An 18,489-nucleotide genomic window follows, 5' to 3' on the forward strand; every position below is an offset into this window, starting at 1 on the left:
TTTCCATTTTGTTTTTCTTTTTTTGAAATTGTTTGGACTATTATAGGTCCTTTGCGTTTCCATCTGAATTTTAGAATCAGCCTCAAAAAAAAAAAAAAAAAAAAAAACCAACCTATTTGGATTGTATTGAATGTATAGGTTGATTTTAAGAACTGACATCAATATTCAGTCTTCTGATTCACAAGTATATATTCTTCCATTAGGTGAGATTTATACCTAAATTTTTGTTACTATTGTTCTATTGATTTTTTTTTTTTTTTTTTTTTTTTTTGGTGTTGGGGATTGAACGCAGGGCCTCATGTATGTGAAGCAGGCACTCTACAAACTGAGCTATATCCCCGGCCCCAATGTTCTATTGATTTTTGAATTCTAATTTCTGAAAATTCACTGCTAGTGTGTGTAAAGATAACTGAATTTTGTATATTGGGCTTATATTCTAAAACCTTGCTAAAGTTATTTACTACTCTTGAGTAGCTTTTCTGAGGATTCCACAGGTAGAAGATCATGTTATCTGTGAGGAAAGCTGATTGTACTTCTTCCTCATTTGGATGTCTTTTCTTTCTTTTTCTTGCCTTAGTGCATTGGCTAGACCTTCTGTCGCATATTGTAAAGAAATGGTGAAGGTAGACATTTGCCTGAGGGTAAAACATTACATCTTTACCATTAAGTCTGATGTTAACAGCAGGTTTTTCTTAGATGTCCTAGATCAGGTACAGGAAGGAAGTTTCCACTTTCTAGTTTGTAGAATTATCAGGAATAAACACTGGATTTTACTAAATGCTTTTTCTGTATCTATTAAAATGATCATATTAATTATATCAATTGATTTTCAAGTGTTGAATATACCCTACTGGTCATTAAAGTTATCTTTTTATATATTATTTGATTTGATTACAAATGTTTTGTTGAGATTTTTTGCAATATTCTGACAAGCATTTGTTTGTAGTTTCTTTCATGTCTTTATTGGGTTAAGTATCAAAGTAATGTTAGTCTCAGAATGTATTAGGAAGTATTCCCTTCTCTTCAATTTTCTAGAAGAGTTTGTGTATAATTCTTCCTCTGACATTTGTTAGAATTCATCAAGGAAGTCATCTGGGCCTGGAATTTTCCTTATGGAAAGGTTTTTGATGATATATTCAATTTCTTTAATAGGTACAGGGCTACTCAGGTATCTATTTCTTCTTTTTATTTATTTATTTATTTATTTAGTTTTTTTAGTTTTCGGCAGACACAACATCTCTGTTTGTATGTGGTGCTGAGGATCGAACCCGGGCCGCACGCATGCCAGGCGAGCGCGCTACCGCTTGAGCCACATCCCCAGCCCTCTATTTCTTCTTGAGTGAATTTTGTTAGTATTCTTCAAGGAATGCGTTCGTATCATCCAAGTTGTTGGAGTTTTGGCATAAGACGTTCACAGTATTTGGATGGTCCTTTTCACATATGGGAAGTCTGTAGTATCTTGCCTTTCTTATTCCTGACATTGGAAATTTGTGTCTTCTCTCTTTTTTCCCTTATCAGTCTGGCTTTAGTTTATTAATTTAGTGTATTTTCTTAGAACCAGCTTTTGGTTTCATTTCCCAGCTCAGTGGGCCATTTTCCCAACTGGTGAAGGAAATCTAAGGAATTCTACATAGCAGAGGGACTTTCATTTTCGGATCCAGAGACTCACCTAAAGAATGCTGTCCTGAGGTTGGGTACCAGGTCCACAGTGCAGTGGCTCTGAGCCTATGCATGAGAAGGGTTTTGCTTTAAGCATGAGCAGACCAGGTTTTGTCTTCTTCTCGAGTTCAGCTCTCTCCTACCACTCAAATTTGGTTTTACCACCAGGAAAAAACCAGGAGTCTTATTTGCAGCATTAATAAACTTACAAATAGTAATGGATCACCACAGCACAGATCCCCAAAGGCACTGTTTCCTGCAGCTAAGTCAAGTGTACTCTGAATGTTCCATTTGTTCTTGGTAAAATTTTAGCAGTAAGACAAAATAAACATCTCTGATTAAGAATTTCATTGTAGGGGCTGGGGATGTGGCTCAAGCGGTAGCGCGCTCTCCTGGCATGCGTGTGGCCCGGGTTTGATCCTCAGCACCACATACCAACAAAGATGTTGTGTCCGCCGAGAACTAAAAAATAAATATTAAAGTTCTCTCTCTCACTCTCAAAAAAAAATTTAAAGAATTTCATTGGAAACCGAATTTTAGGTGAAAATGACAACCTACTTGGGCAAGTGGCTCTCACACTCTATTTTTGAATGACCCACTGAACAGGGCTGTGGCCCTTTTTCTTTCAGGAGTCCCCATTCCAGTCACTCAGGTACATCATACTTATTCTGTGGAAGTGAGATGAGCCATCGGAAGGAAAAACACTGTGGGGAAGCCCAGGTGCGTCCTGACATCACCTGCAAGGGGCACCACAGGCCGTCTGCACACTGAAGCCCACTGAGGCTGTCAAGCAGTTTTAATTTCTTTACGCTGGCAGTTCCCATGCAGGTCCTGTGCATTTTGAGGGACCCCACTTCCACCTGGATTGCTGACAAGGACTCACCCTCAGTCTCACCCTCCCGGATGTCGCTCCATTGGGGAAAGCTATGTGGTAAGGATCTTAGAGATGCCACAGGCCACTCGAGACTGACCACTGGAAGTGGCCCAGAGTGGGAAGAACAGGGCCTGCCTGGTTTGCACCTTCACTCTTCAGCCCTCACCCTCCTGTGGACCTGCCAAAGCCTGGAAGGGTGCAGGTGGTCTGGCTGCTCCAGAGTCCTTGGAGATTGGGGGGCCCTGCCATCGCGAGGCCCTGAGGAGGCCACTTCTGGGAAGGGTTTTTCTGGTATGGCTGAGCAAGTGAAGAGAAAATACTGACGCCCCCAGTTAGCCATGGTGCTTTCCTCCAGCTGACCCATCGTGCATGACTGCCAGGGAGGCTCTTCACAAACTGCCAAGCTCTTGGGAAGGCTGGACACCACCTCGCCTGTTTTGGAGCATAAACAGCTACCAAAGCAAGCGACTCCGAACTCTGCGCAGATTTCCCCTAGCTCTGTGATTACGGTCACCTGCTAACGAGTCTAGGAATCACGATGTGCAGTGACAGAAGTGGGCCAGGAGTGGGGAACCCCGTACTCTGGTCTGTCAGTATACACACTACCTTATTTATACCTCAGCAAATTGAGGTGACTGTATTGTCATCTCCTCTTTTATAGATGATGAAATGGGCTCAGAGAGCTTAAGTGACTTACCCAAAGTCACACAGCTAGGAGGTGACTCAAACCCAGGAGTACCCATGACATTAACCAATAAACTGTTGGGTTGGGTCACTCTCTTCCCTTCCTTGGGTCTGGAGTCCCTTCTGTGTCTAAGGAGGGAGTCGAATGGGATGATCTTTAGTCCTAAAACCTGGGCTTCTTTGGTTCTCTGTGGGTCCACTCTGCTCAATGCCCACAGAGAATGTGACCACACATTCTGCAGCCGGCAATGGCTTGGTGAGAAGAGGGCCTGGTGAGGCGTGGCCAGAGCAGCCCACCCTAGCAGCGGCCTAGCTGCACCCTGGGCACTGTGCTCACCACGGGTTCTGGGGTGCTCACGGGAAGTGTGGCACGCTGATAATCGCTTTTGGATAATGACCCTGGTCCCACCATCTGCGAGCTGATGACCACAGGCAGTCTGACCCGGCTTGGTTTTAATGTCTCAGGGATGTTTATTTCTGTTTCCAGAGTGGCTCAAAATGACAGAGGAAGACCCTGGGGCCCGGAGCCTGCAGCCAGCAGAGTGAAGGAGCAGAGCCCCAGTGGGGGCGGGGCGGAGCCAGTTTGAGGAAGGGGAGCGAGGACTGGCGGCTCTGGGCCCCAGGGACGTGGGAGGGAGGGTGCAGGCTGTCCCTGTGGAGAACCCTGTCACATAATTACAGCAGTTTCATTTCCTTATATTGGGGCAAATCTGTGTTCCCTAAAACAAACAAAATGAAAGCAATTTAAAAGCAAACAGCCCAAGATTTCAGAATTCTAACTGCTCCTGAAAATGCTCGATGGTGACAATTAAGTTGTTCCATGGAGCCCGCGTCGGCTGCAGCCCGGGGTGGCTGGGGAGCAAGGAGGTAAGATCAGCAAATGGATGGTGGCCGAGAGGGGACACGGAATCCTAACCTGGGGGCTGGTCTCATACCCTCCTGGCCAGGACACACAGAGGGGACAAAGTGACCTTAGCCTTAAGCCCTGTCCTTCCTTTGAGGGTCACTGGGCTCCATGCCTGAGGGAGAGCTGCTGGGTGGCTCTGGGATCAGCTGGAGGCTTGGCACAGGGGCCCCTCTGCTGCAGTCTCTCTCTCTCCAGAGAAGCCCCTGGCCCTGCTTGTGCCCAGCCTGCCAGGTGTGTGGCACCTCTCTCTGCTTGGGACATCCAAAACACCACGGCCCCAGCCTGCTTCCTGCGCTCCTCACCACCTGCCCTTCCGGACAATGAAAATCAGAGGGTCCAAAGCCATCTGCTGGCTTCCCGCCCTTGATCCGTGAGACCCCACCACCTGCCCTTGGGTTCCCCCTGGGAAGTCAGTCCCTGACTTGCTCTGTCCAGGCCTTGTTGGCCTTTGACATGGCCCTGCCCTTGTGCAGCTGACCACTGGGGTGCTGAGAGGATAGGCTAGGCAAAGGAATCAAATAACTAAGGACATAAGTAATCATAATTGTGCTGAGTGCCTCAAAATAGCTGAGTGGCAGGACAGGACAGAGAGCCGGGCTGGCTCCTTGAGCAGTCGGTGGCCGAGAAGGCTTTTAGGGGAAGTAAGGCCTGAGGGTGAGCAGGGAGGGTGCAGGCAGCATCTGGGCTGAGTGTAGAGTCCCACAAAGAGCAGCCTGGGCTGGGAGGGGCCTTGAGAGCAAGGGGGACAGGCGAGAGGACAGGGTCAGACCATAGGGCCTGCAAGGATGAACATGGCATCCAAGTTTCCTTCTGCCTTCCAGACAGAAAGCCAGAATCTGAAGGGATTAGGGGCAAAGTCCTGTCTGTGTTCCCCACGGGCCAAGACCAGTGGGCTGGAAGATGGGGTGGGCAGGAGCAGGGCTGGAGAAATGAAGTTTGGCTCTTGCCACCTGCTGCCGGGGCTTCTGCCTTCTATCCCCCACCTGCCCCCCACAGGACTCCTCTGCGGCTGGCAATCTCGACCTGAAAACAATGCGGGGTCTCCAGCCAGCACTGCGGTAAGGAGGGTGCTGTTTAAAACCTTGGAGGGGGCCGAACTGCGTAGCAACTGCCGCCTGAGTGGGCCGTGGCCTGACCTCCAGTGGGACTCTGGGAAGCCTCAAAGCCAGACCCTGGAGGAGCCCGGAAAAGAGGGACACAGCACCAGGGTCTGATCGTGTCCATCAAAAGCAACTTGCAAGCCCCTGTCTCTGGAGGCTGTGCCAATGCAACCTGAACGGGCTCAGCCTCGCCCCAGATCTCCGCCTGGGCTGCAGCGAGAGACGTCGCTCACCAACACAAACAAGGCGCATGGAGCTGCCAGGGTGGGGTCTCTGCTGTGACTGAGGTCCAGGGCTGGCTCATGTCCACAGGTGGTTGAGGCGAGTGGCAACAGGTACTTGGCACAGCAGGAGGTATTCCTGCTAGAGTGAATGGTCCTCGGGGAAGGGGAATTGTGAGATCCAGGGTGGACAGGAGTCAGCTGTGGCACCAGCTCCTGCGTGACCTGGGCTAGCTGCTCCGCCCCCGCCTCATCTTCTCACCTGGAACACGTGGGTTCTCACACGTAGGCCACAGGGTTTAACAGGGTGGTGCTTAGGATAGACAGTGCCTGGCACATCACAGACACCCAGTGAATTATATCTTGTACTACAACAGAATAAAGAGAGGAACGTGTTAGGAATGAGCTGGCAGGAGGTATGCCTCGCTTCTACCCAGCCACGTCCAGGCCGAGGCAGTTCCCAGGATGAGGTCCAGGAACTGAACTCCAGGAAAGAGTGAAAATATTTGGGAAATGGCATCATATTGACTTATAAAGCATGTTTATTTATTAAAGTAAAAATGTTCTTTAATAAAAGATGTATAAAACTTTCTACCCATTCTTTCCCCAAACTTATTTGACCACGGTGCTCTTTTTGCTTTGGTAGAACAATGTCTCCCAGTAGAAAATAAATACCAAATGGCAATGGAGGGAGAGACCAGGGAGGAGGAGGAGAGGGGACGATGCCCCTGGCTCCTGCCTTGCTGGCCTGGAGGAAGGACGGGGCAAAGAAGCCTGAATCTGGGCCAGCTGTTTACTGAAAAGCTAGGTGTGGTGGTGCACACCTATGCTCCAGCGACTCTGAAGGTTGAGGCAGGAGAATCCCAAGTTTGAGACTAGCCCTAGTGACTTGGCAAGACTGTCTCAAAGTAAAAAAGGGTTGGGGTGCAGCTCCATGTGGAGCAGCTCCCTGGGTTTGATCCTCAGCTCCACTCTGGGTTCAATGCTCAGGACTGCCGTGAGAACCTGAAGATGGAAACCAACCTGCTGATGAAGTGAGGTAGAGGCTGAGAGGTGGCCTCAGGGAGCCAGGGCTCTGCCTCCTGCTGCTCTCGAGCCCCAACCGTGATGGATGGTGGCTGGCCAGCGAGCAGGTGGCCGTGGCTGTCAGGCAGGAGGGGCCAGGCCCGCACTTCCTGTCCTCAGGGCCTCTCAACAATTCCATAAAGACGCTGCGCCTGGGACCAACAGCACCACCACACCAAGGGGTCTTGCAGATGCTCCCAGGCAGGGGGTCCTTAAGGTCATGCCAATAAAAGGTTTCTTACTCTGGCCCTGGACTACCTGCCCTAAAGACACCTCCTTGTCGGAACATAGCACCAAAGGCTCGCACCAGCTCTGTGCCACAGTGGGGGATGGCCACTCAGCCAGGCCATGAGGCTGAGGAGACAGGGGGAAGATGCTCCACCTGCCCCTAAGGTTGGGGGGTCTTATGTGGGGCTGTCTGAGCCACTAGGTCCTGTAAATGGGAATAACAGTCAGCAACTGCAAGCACTGACTTGCCAGGGCTCTCTCTGAACTCCCTCATTCAGTCCAGACCGCCTGCCAGGCAGGGTGGGCTCAGGAGAGGATCAGCCTGCAAGGGCCACACCCTCTCTGAGCGGCTGAAGTCCTGGCCTAGAAAACTCCGGAGCTGCTGGAAACAGAAGGCCAAGCTGGTGGTGGCACCAGGACACAGAGACAGCAGACACCACCGAGACCACCAGCTGGGCCTGTCAACACGTGTCCAGGGCACTTGTGTTTCTGTTTGGACCAGGGGCTGGGTTAGGGGAACTGCTATACAATCTGGGTTCTGGCTGTCCTTGAAGCCAACCTGTGGTTCTGCCATGTGTTGCCTCTTGAAGCACCAGCACTGAAGGCAGGGCACACCTGGAAAAGCCAAGCGAGACGTGACCTGGTTTGTGGAACCTGAGTATGTGACGTCACTGACTGACTCTGCCTGTGGCCTGCCCATGGCAGTTGCGGGCACTCCCTGGGTCTGCGAGGCAGGTGCGGTCACCACCGAGACACCACTCTACACTCACTGGGCTCTCTGCCTGGAGCTCCACCAGCCTCCTTCTGAGCAGGCAGGAGCCAATATGCATTCCCTGCCTGCCTTCCTGGCAACTTGGCCTTCAGGGGACACAGGCTGCTGAACTGAGCTGACCCCTTCCACCTACCACTGTAATTGACCCCAAAAAAGGAACTCAAAGGGGCTCAGACGCCAGCTGCACATTCCTCTGGTGCCACCACATGACAGTGGTGGGGTGTTATCTGGCAGACCACAGCTGATATGGCCTTATGGAGAGATGTCACATGCCACCTCAATGGAGGATTTAAAGTAGAGAATTTGAGGTCAAGGGTTTAGGCCAAATCAGCTTCTATTTATAAAAAGGAGCCTCTTTGGGTAACAGAGGGTAGAAGGCTGGTTTGGCTGGGGCTGGCCTGTAGAACGTCACGCCCAGGGCAGAACGTCACCCGTCACCCTGTACACAGCTCTTTTACAATGATACCCTGCACAGGAAGCCTGCCCCATTGCTGTCTCACAATGGCTCCTGTATAAGTTACAAGAGAGCATGTGGGAGGAGAGGCCTGAGACTGGAGGCAGGTGTCTGGGGACAGCCCCCTGCTTCGCAGCTGAGGGGACCTCCCTTGAGTGAAGGTGACAGATTCTTCACTTCCAAAGGACCAAAGGGGACTCAGCTCTTAAAAAGAGACAGAGCCCCTAATCAATGCAAAGTGCAGACAAACCCTCCCAAGCTGCGACAGGCATGGGGACAGTCCCCACGGATACTGCAGACCCAAATGCAAGTCTTGGCTCTGCTGACAGCTGGTCTGGGAGGGTTCTGGAACCCCAGAGTGCACTACCATGAGGCTCCTCCTCTTATAAGAAACCACTGAACACAACCTCAGTTGGGCATCCAGCCCAACTTTGGGTTCTGTTGAATCAGTCTCCAAGATGCAGCAATGTGAACCTGGACTTCACCAAGAACTCCCCAGGTGAGGTCAAGGTACTGGCAGGAAGGGGCCCCCAGAGCATAGAGGAAACCTCACTGTGGACCAACCAGCCACAAACCCAAGAGGCTATACCAATTGCACCATGACGGATTAGTTCCACACGTCCAAGTTCTATTTAAACATCAAAAAATACAACTTTCCTGGGGCTGGGATTGCGGCTCAGAGGTATCACGCTTGCCCAGCACCGTGAGACCCTGAGTTTGATCTTCAACACCACATAAAAAAAATAAAGATGTGTCCACCTGTAATATTAAAAATAAATATTAAAGAAAAATACAACTTCCCAATATGTAAAACTCTAGGCCTCAGTCTCTTTCCATCTCCTCTCTGCTAATGGCCCCAGCCAGACTGTCCCGCTCTGGGCCTGCAGCCTTACACCTCCGACGCGGGGCAGCCCTCGTTGTCAGCGCCTGTCTAGGATTTCACCTGTATAGGCCCAAGAAACAGAACACCCAGGCCTGAAAGGTACTGCATCACGGAGGAACTGAAATGACGACCCCTCGGCCACACTGCCTCACACTCAGCATTGTCCTGCCTGTGGGATCTGGCACCAGAGGTGTCTCTGCAATTCCTGGGCCCATCCCAGAGTGCTTTTGCTGTGGGAACAGACAGCAGGCCAGGTGTGGAGGCCAGTCACCCCCACTCTAGATTGTTTCTCAAACGCTGAAGCAGGAGGCTATGGCACAAACCAGGAGCCACACTGCGATGAGCTGGCCTCACCCACCTCATGGCTGACTGTGACAAAGGCCAAAAGTGCTACTGTGCTTCTGAAAATCAAGCGATGCTGTGGCAGTGGTGTGCCTCCGTGGCAGCCCCACTGAGTGTCATTTTGAGGGGCCTGACACATGACACGTGACGACACGTGAAGTACCACCTCACAACCTCTGCAAGGCTGCTGCCACAGCCTGCCTCTCTCTGGACCCAGAGGCCAGGGCAGGCTCTGCCCCCTCGCCCTTGGCTTCTCAAGGCCCAGTGGAGGTTTTCAGAGCCCCAGAAATGGGGGAACGTCTCTCCTTGGCAGTGACTCAAACAAACCCACACACACTCTGCACAGAAATGGACCAAACAGTTTAATAGCAGGGGAAAAAACCCAACATGAAACATAAAACAAAACAAGCAGTCGGGTATCTCTCGAGTTTTGGTCTCTTATTTCTTTCTGGGCGCACGTTTCAATGACAAAGTCTATTTGACAGTCTGCTCCAGCGTGGGGGGGTGGGGAGAGCCATGCACACAGGTCACAGGAAGTGAAAGGAACGATGCCCACTCAGCTTCTCCAGCCACCAAAGCCCTGGACAGACCTGCAAAGACACACAGGAGAGTGGAGTCAGCTCCTGCCCATGGCGATGAGGACCAGCACACGACACAGGCGCCCACGGGAAACCAGGGAAGCCCGAGTCCTGCCTCTTGGGAAGCTCATCCCGCTCTCTCCTCCCAACCCTACACTGAGGAGTCAGTCCCCACATCCAAGACGGGCTGTGGAAGAAAGCTTTAGGCTCCCGGGACAAGCCTTCCAACAGGAAAAAGTGAAGCAAAGCACACGTTCAGCAGAATCAGGGTCCTGCGGTTCCACACCCAGCCTCCCTCACTTCTACTTAATGCTTTTAGTTCAGTAAGGTCAGACTCAAAACAGGAAGACAATGACTTACGAGTTAGATGATCCAAAGGCGAAGCCTGCAAAACAGATGAAAAGGGTAAAATTAAAGCACACACACTTTGAAAACGTGGCCTCCCAGTTAGCTTCTTTCCCACACGGAGTCCCTGTGGAGTGTGCTGCGTGACCCCACCACTTGCAGGGTGGGTGGAAGGTACATGAAGAAGCTCCTCTATTCTGATTCATCTCCTGAGCCACCAGCACACTCCTTCACCTTAAAGGGCTACCTTGTTGGTGACTTAGGGTCCCCTTCTCCCTATCCTGGTTGCAGGCAGGGGGTCTATGCACATCCTCCCTCACTAGGCTGCTGTGTACTACACAGATCCCTTCTGTTAGGAAAACTTGGTTTTTCATGTGCACCTGTCTCCTTTCCTTTTTGAAAACCAGAGAAGTAAGACATGGGTTCTGGCTGGCCCTGCTGCTGCGTATGACTCTGGCACCACCTGGGAGCTGTTTCTTCATTTGTAAAATCACAATAATGCTGAGTTCTGTGCCTCCCAAGTTTGTTGCCACGACAAAGGAAAACGTCCACATCCTGCCACCTGAAGAGGCAGAGCACACTGCGACACAGGACGGAGTGACGTACACCCAAACCCTGTGTTTTGAGTCTGCCGGCCTGGCTTTATCGACCCAGGCCTAGGACTGCTCTCAAATCCTGACCGAATATGAAGTCAGTGATTTATCTGGTAAGATGGCACCATGCCGCGAGTCTAATATCTAAAAAGGACACTATTTTCCAATACTTTTAGCTTTTAAAACACTAAACTGACTAGTCCTGTCAAGACTCGTTCCTTTGGGGAAGAGAAGTTTACTTGAGGGACCACTGTGTCTAGGTGTGAGGAACACATGGCTACCTACCTCCTGTGCCTGATCCAAAACCAGAGAACCCACTGCTCTGGGTCCCAAAGCCTGAAGTCTGTCGGGACAGTGACCCAAAAGTGGGAGCATTTTGACTGGCCAGAGTGCCGAAGGACGTGGTACTGCTGCTGCTCCCAAACCTGGGTTCCAGAGAGAAATGGACCAGAGTTAGCGCGGCCTCTCAGTCACACTGCCCGCTGTGAGCCTCAGGCTACAGTCACTGCCTGAGATGCCCAACACACACGATTTGAGGTGACAGGCTTGGTCTATGCCAGCAGCCTCTCAGAAAGAATGGGCTACAGCCCAGAGCAAACTTTATCTCACATCTGAGAAGGAAAACAACAAGAACACAGTATGAAATCCACCCTGGCCAGCGTCTGCGCCTTTGTCCACCGTCTAGAAACTCCAGGTTGTCTGGACACTGCTCCACAGCAACGTGCTCCCGCTGCTCCTCCCCTGGACCCTCCAGCGGCAGCTCTTCATTTTGGCGTCTCCCACTCACTGACCACCCTCCCTCCTCACCTGTCTGTCTCTAGCTCTTCTCTGCATCTCGATTCTACTCACTTCCTTAAGAGATGGGGTCTCACTATGTTGCCCAGGCTGGTCTAAAACTTCTGGGCTCAAGTGGATCCTGCCTCAGCTACCCCGCCCCACCTGCCAGTAGCTGGTATTACAGGCACGCGTCACTTTTAATGATAATGGTGGGAGTCTTTCGCATGTAAAGTTTGTAGTTTTATTTTGGAGAAGGGCAGTTTCCAAGTAATTTCACTTGGAATTTTGTATTTGTTTTACAAAATCATCAATACCAAGTAAAACAGTATGAAAGTTAGCTCCATTTTCTCCAGGCTGCTCTCCCCACCTGGGGACAATCCTCAGGAAACCTCAGAGGTTCTCCCTCCAGGTCTAGTCCAGCCAATGAGGCTGAGGAACATATTCTGAATAATTTCAGAGAGTTCTGGCTGGGTGTGCCTGGAGGGGACTAGGCAGGGAGGTGAAGCAGTGTTTCTGGGAGAAGAGACAGGACCCAGCTAAGCCCCCCTGAAGGGAAGGGCACCCGAGACGGCACAGGTCCTGCTGGCACAGCCACTGTGGATGAGGAGGTGGAGGGCCGCCTCCACACACACGGCCGGGAGGGAGCGGGCTCTCTGTACTTCCTGAGAGGGCTTGCTCTCCCACTCCTGCCTCAGGGGCCCTTCTCCGACTTCCCCAGGGTGAGACCGGATGTGGCCAGGAACCTGAGAAAGGTAGTGGTCTCTCCCAGAGACTCAACACCTAGCTGGATGTGTGAGCCCTTCTAGAAAATGGGAGTGGCCACCAGTCGGGATTTGTGTGTGACAGCCACCTGACAACTAGAAAAGAAGACAGCTCTGCCAAATAAGTAAATAAAACCCCAGGCCCCTGGCCACCCACACCTCCACCAGCTCTGCGGTGTGTGCAGTGATGGAAGCCATCGAGGCCGGCCCACAAAGCTGGTTAAGGCGGTCCTTACACTCCTCGCAAAGCTTTTCTCAACTGTATTTCTTGGTGTTTCCTCAGGGGAAACATTAATCTCCACACAAAACCCAAGAAAGGACCCACCCACTCACTCACTCTCCTTGGAACCTTCCAGCACCTTTGTTGAGAGGAGGTTTGAATAAGAACACACTAGGTTTACTTTCAAGATAAAGACGGCATCAGCTTGCCCAGGCTCATCCCCAGGACCTCTCTAATCCAACCAATGCGTTCTCTCCCACCGGAATCTTCAGCATGCCACACCCCAAGCCCAGTCCCTAGGGAGCAGCATGCCAAGAGTCCCCTTCAGGCAACACTTCCTCCTTTACACAGAGGCTCCGTGTTCTAATGCGGTTCTAATTTCCCCTTGTAGCTTTGGCAACCAGACTGAAATTCTGGGACCCAAGAAGCAAATCCCAACCATGGCACTTTCCAGTGAGGATACGCGCAGAGCGGGAGAGCAGCTATGGGCTGAGCGGCCAGCAGCTCTCCCACATGAACGGAGCCCAGTTGATGCCCTGTGGGAGCTGGCCCTGGGGCACCTGGGGCTGAAAACCCAGGCTGGGGTGTGGGGGAGCAGGAGGTGCAGGAGGTGTGCCCTCTAGGACAACACCAAGAGGAAGATGGGGCGAAAACTGCTCCTTCAAAACTTCCTCACACAGGTGGCACCCGAGGGACACTCTTGGCAGTGACACGGCCAGGGCGGGGCCGTGTTTCTTCCTCTAATACTGCCGGAGCAGAGGTTCTCTGAACAGCAGTGGCTTGTATGGCAGCTGACCCCCAGCCACTTGCTGCAAGCCCAAGCCCTGTCCGCCGTGAAGAGGCCTTTGCTCACCGTCCAAAAGTTTGGAAAACACAAGAATATTCTTTTTGGAGCAGGAGGCCCAGGCCTGGTGCTCTGGCCTGGCACCAGCTCGGGGTTTCCCTAGGTCCCGCTCCAGGGCGCTTACCCGAATCCTCCTGCGCTGGCAGCCGCAGTACCCTCTCCGAACACTTTGCCTCCCGTCGAGCCCAGAGGGCTTGTAAAGGCTGGGGCTGAACCGAATGCTGGCACCCCTCCAAACCCAGGGGATCCCCCAAAAGTAGGAGGGCTGCCAAACACTGGAGCAGCACCGAAGCCACCTGAGCAAAACAGAGGCAAACAAACAAACGGGGGAAAGAAAGGAGGAGAAAGGAAGTGAGCAGTGAGAAACCAAATCAAAAGAGGAAGAAAAAAGGGAAAACAGAATGTTAGGTACTCCAATGCAAAGACCATTCCAGTGGGTGACATCCCTAACAGCAGTTAAAACAGAAAGAACCCACCCCATCAAACTGCCTCCCTCCATTGGTAGTGGAGGCCTGGGACCTACGTGGGGATGTCCCACAGAGTCTGAGTTTGAGATTCCCACGTCCCTTCCAAAGGCAGGCTGGCTCGTCACATGAAGTCTCACGAGAGCAGACTGTTCCAGGGGCCCACCTGAAGCAGCTCAGGCCCCTCCCAGTCCCTGTGCTGTTAGGGACTCTTCTCAATGAAATGCTGTCCCCAAAAGCTCCGGCCCTCCCAGCTGTAAGATGAAGAGTTCTATTACTTGTCACCTCACAGGCCTGGCTTCCAGCTTCATAGAAACCCAAATTACAAATGCAGACACTCAAAGCCCCTCTCTGGGAGAACCTGTGAACTGGGTCACAGCAGTGACAGCAATGTGCATGTTGGCACCTGGCCAGGTGCTTTTTATTTATTTACAGCTTGATGGCCACACATCTCTTATCAGCAACCCACCTCCATCTTGGTACACAAGAATTTTTTTTAAAAATGATCTCTTTCCGCAGCCTGGAACTCCTCTGACCTCCCACTATTCCCCACGGCCTGGGTGGCTGAGGCCTATGCACACTGGTGAGCAGAGAATCGGGCCAGGCATGAGGTGTCCTCTGACTGGTGGTGAGGGCCATCAGGTAAGAGGGGATGTCCTTCCCAAAGCTACTCCTTCTGCTCCTGAGGGGGCCCCAAACTCCAAGACACTGCTTGGGTCCTTCTCAGGTGTACAGGAGCTACTCAGGAAGGGGGGTGCTGAGCTGAAGGAGGCGGTGGCGTCAGCACTGTGCTCTCAGGGGACTCCCTCCATAGTGCACGCAGCACTTGCGCTCACACTGTCCTGTGACCACACACTTGAGGGAGTCATGGTAGCCCAGGACCACCCTCTTGTGACAGGGATGTGTCTGGCCTTATTATAATCACACTACACACTTTTACTCTCTGAATCAAATCCGGGGTGTGGAAAGCTGTCAGGTGGATAGGTGACTGTTCCTGCGCGATGCGACTGTGGACTGTTCATCACGAATAGTGGCTGCACACCGAGAAGATACCTTTGCTAAGGCTCAAGTCTGGGTGACACTCTGTCTTCTAAAACCTCGAGTGAAATTCCAAGCCATGATAATGGAGACTGGCGGATCACAAATATAACAGGCTGGGAAAAAAAGTGCTAAAACCCCTTGAGGCTGAATTATTTAAAAGCGATCTGGGATCTAGTTACACTTGCTTCCTAGACACACAAGGGCTTTATCTAGTGCCTCCTACTCAATATTGTTTAGACTTCTTGGTGAAGCTAAGTGAAAAATTAGAAGTCACAATGATATAGAAAGTAAGCTGGAGGAGGCCCCCCCCCCCACACACACATACACACACTCACCCCCAACAATAAACCTGGGTCACAGCCAAATCCACAGCCAGAAAACAGTCTGGTCTTCTTGGTGGAGATGGGCAGCTCACTATTAATGCTGGAGGAGTTTGATTATACTAAACGGAATATTTTAATGTGTTTTTCTTCTCCAGGAAAAGCAGAAGCTCACTAATAACCAACGGTGATGACGTGTCTGGACTTTGAGGCCTACACTAGGTGTGGTGCAGCGCCCACCTCCCCACCACCCTGTGGGTGGATAGGCAGATGGAGGATCAGAGAAAAGCCTCTGGTCTACTGCAGCTGGCTGCGACTGGAACAAGGCTCCTGTGACTCAAAAGCCACCTTGCTTCTGTCTATCATGAGTCTCCCACCTCCCGCCGTGTCAATGGTCTAACAAGTCTGGCGATGGAGTGGGGTGCAGACCGTGGGCTGGAGCTGGCAGCAAGGCCACCTTCCCCGGTCTCACCCCTGTCTTCTCCTTGGTCATCTCCAACAGTGGTATTTTCAGAAACAATTTTGCCAAAGGGACAATGGGCACTCTTGGAATTTTTTCAAAGACCTCTCTAAACCACGACCCTAAAATCCCTCTTAAAGCTGGAAGGGATAATCCTGATGCTTTTGGCCTTTGTCCGGCCTGTTCGGGAGGGCGGACTCTTATTTCATCCCTATTTATCTGCCCACTCTGCTGCAGATACAATCCAGGCCCCGCACAGAAGCCCAAGAGAAGGGAGAGGTCTCTTGCCCCATGCTGATGATTTTGGTGGCTACATCATCTGGCTCTTGTATTTGAAAGGCAGCTCTCCCCTAGAATCCTCAAGCTAGGTGCTTTTGTCAAACAGGAAAAATATTCTGAAAGGTGGGTGGACACATTTTTCTCTAAGACTAATAAAAGAGTGAGATTCTCGAATCAGCTGGGACATAAATTCCAGGATAAGGAACCACACACAAGAACACGGAAGAGCCGAAGAAAACGCCTCGTTCCTAAGGAAAACGGAAGGTTCAGTGGCAAATGAACACACATCTCTCAAATGTTCACACTCCTTTCTTTTTTTTTTTTAAAGAAAGAGTGAGAGAGAGAGAAAATTTTAATATTTTATTTTTTAGTATTTGGCGGACACAACATCTTAGTTTGTATGTGGTGCTGAGGATCGAACCCGGGCCGCACGCATGCTAGGCGAGCGCGCTACCGTTTGAGCCACATCCCCAGCCCCATCACACTCCTTTCTAACGAGGGCTAAAGCTTTGTGGTCCTTTCATTTTCAAATCGTTCCGTGTGTGTGTGTGTGTGTGTGTGTGTGTGTGTGTGTGTATGAGGGGGTGGCAATAACAAGAAGCTGTGATGTCCATTTCCAGTCTGTCCATCCATCCATCCTCCTTCCTTCCTACCTGTGCTGGAGATGGACACTGAGCTGCAGTCCCGCACTCTATCCATCTTAAGTCTGGGGAAAATAATCAGAGCTGGTGACCTAAGACCAAGCCACCCAGGCACAGTCTGAGGGCAGGTCAATGGGCCTGGAAACCCCGCTCCTCCAGGATCCACAGGCGGGAGTCCATGCTATTGGTGGAGCAGCCCCACTCCCAGGTCAGGGCCACCTGCGCATCTAGTCCTCAGGCAGGACTCTTCCTCCGAGCAGCCCACACACCTGAGGACGCAGACTACCCTCTTCCCTGTGGGAGCTGGCCAAGGGAGCTGCTTCCTATCACACAGCCTCCCAGCGGCCCTGCCCTCAACAAAATCTCAGCAGATAACTTCCACCAACAGGGGCAGCAGTCAGACCCTCTGCAGACTTCAGAGACAGAGACAGGGCAGAGAGGCAGAGGACGGAAAGGAAGGACATGGTTTGGTTTCTAAACACATATTGTTCTTTAAAATTTTTAATTACAAATAAAGTACATGACTATAGATAGGCTGCAGTTTATAAGTGCATACTTTAAAATGAAAAGTAGTGAAAATTCCAACTGCAAAAATCAACTGAACTGTACAGTTACAATATTTGGATAGTGTGTGCACATACATGCACACACATGCATTTCAATTAAAAGCGATTTAGGAAAGAGGGAAAAATGACGTAAACAGAGAAATTAAACGGAGCATCTGTATTGGCCATCACAAGCAATAGGCACCCACACAAATCTGTGACTCAGGATCTTTCTTGTTTAAGTTATCATTTACTGATGTGTTCCCTTGCTTTGGTTGTTCTGCAACTGTTAAACATTTACGTTTCTCTCCCCTAAGGAGAATATACATTCTTTGCAGGGCTGCATTAGCATCCTGTCCTTTTTAGACAGGTCTCATAAGACCTCGGAAAGTGTTAGGAATGTAGTAGATGCTCAAAAACATATAAGACTAACTGAAGCACAAATTAACTCTTCCCATGCTTCCATCCCCACCTTGAAAAGCACCATAGTATCTCCTTGCAGCATCTTTGCACAGATACACGTGCACACAGAGATGCCCGTAACTAGCATGTGTAAGGTACCTGTTTTATTTGGAGTGGAAAACCCAAAGCCTTGGGATGCCACGCTGCCTCCTCCAGAGCTGAAAGTGCCAGCAGGCTTCTGCTCTCCAAAGGACGAGCCGGTGAACCCTCCAAATGTCTTGGCCCCACTGTTTCCAAACAGGTTAGAGGTATCTAAAGGGATGAGAACACACGTGAGGGCGTTTGTTCTTCTTCACAAGGGAGAAGCCTGTCAGGAATGCAGGGAAAGGAGTGACAAACCAGCCCAGGACAGGGCATGGAGGGGACTGAGCTGAAGGACAACAGCTCGCCCTCTGATGTCCACGCACCCTGAGGAGGGGGTTGCAATCCCTGTGGCACCCAGATCCAGGACTTCCTGGCATGACACCACAGGCACAAAACACAGGGGCAGGAGAGGCCCCACCGGAGAAGGCCTGGGAGCTCCCAGGGGTCTCAGGTCTACCTGGCCACAGAGGGCCAGCAGCAGCTCGGCTTTGCAGGCTGCTTGCTTCTGGAGAACAGGGCTTGTTTCCATCTGTGTCTTTGTATGAAGGCAAACTTCAAATTTTGTCCAACTTGGAAAAATCAAAGTTAGAACAAATCCACACCAAGCGCAGCAGCTGTGGGCAGGCCTGTGCTGACTGAGCTGTGCAGATCGGCTGGAGAACAGGAAAGCCTTGCGGCTCCTCTCTCTGGTCTGAAGAGGGTGAGAGATGTTTTGCACAACATGAAAGAAGCCGGCGAGGCGTCCAGTCTGATTTCCTCCTTCCAAGAGGTTCAGAGAAGCCCTGACATCTCAGATGCTTATCTAATGGGTCACTCCCTCCTCTACCACACCCCGAATCCGCACCCAGAGCTGAGGGAGAAAGGAAGCTGCGAAAACCCATGTCGG

The 18,489-nt window shown here is 51.1% G+C and overlaps 1 protein-coding gene across 9 annotated transcripts in view; it reads right to left on the minus strand.

The window, feature by feature from the left end:
- Positions 1-9,536: 9,536 nt before the first annotated feature.
- NUP214 (nucleoporin 214) overlaps positions 9,537-18,489 on the minus strand; it is an 88,127-nt gene continuing 79,174 nt past the window's right edge. For all 9 annotated transcript variants that reach the window (XM_081280085.1, XM_081280084.1, XM_081280083.1 and 6 more), the window contains 5 exons: positions 17,619-17,771; positions 13,432-13,603; positions 10,991-11,130; positions 10,128-10,152; positions 9,537-9,779 (listed from right to left, as the gene is read on the minus strand). In XM_081280085.1, coding sequence (XP_081136211.1) covers positions 9,746-9,779; positions 10,128-10,152; positions 10,991-11,130; positions 13,432-13,603; positions 17,619-17,771 — 524 coding nt within the window. In that variant the 3' untranslated portion in view covers positions 9,537-9,745. The remainder of the gene's footprint in view (positions 9,780-10,127; positions 10,153-10,990; positions 11,131-13,431; positions 13,604-17,618; positions 17,772-18,489) is intronic.

This window comes from Spermophilus citellus, assembly GCF_964194105.1.
Source record: "Spermophilus citellus genome assembly, chromosome: 2".
In the NCBI taxonomy this organism is placed as follows: domain Eukaryota; kingdom Metazoa; phylum Chordata; class Mammalia; order Rodentia; family Sciuridae; genus Spermophilus; species Spermophilus citellus.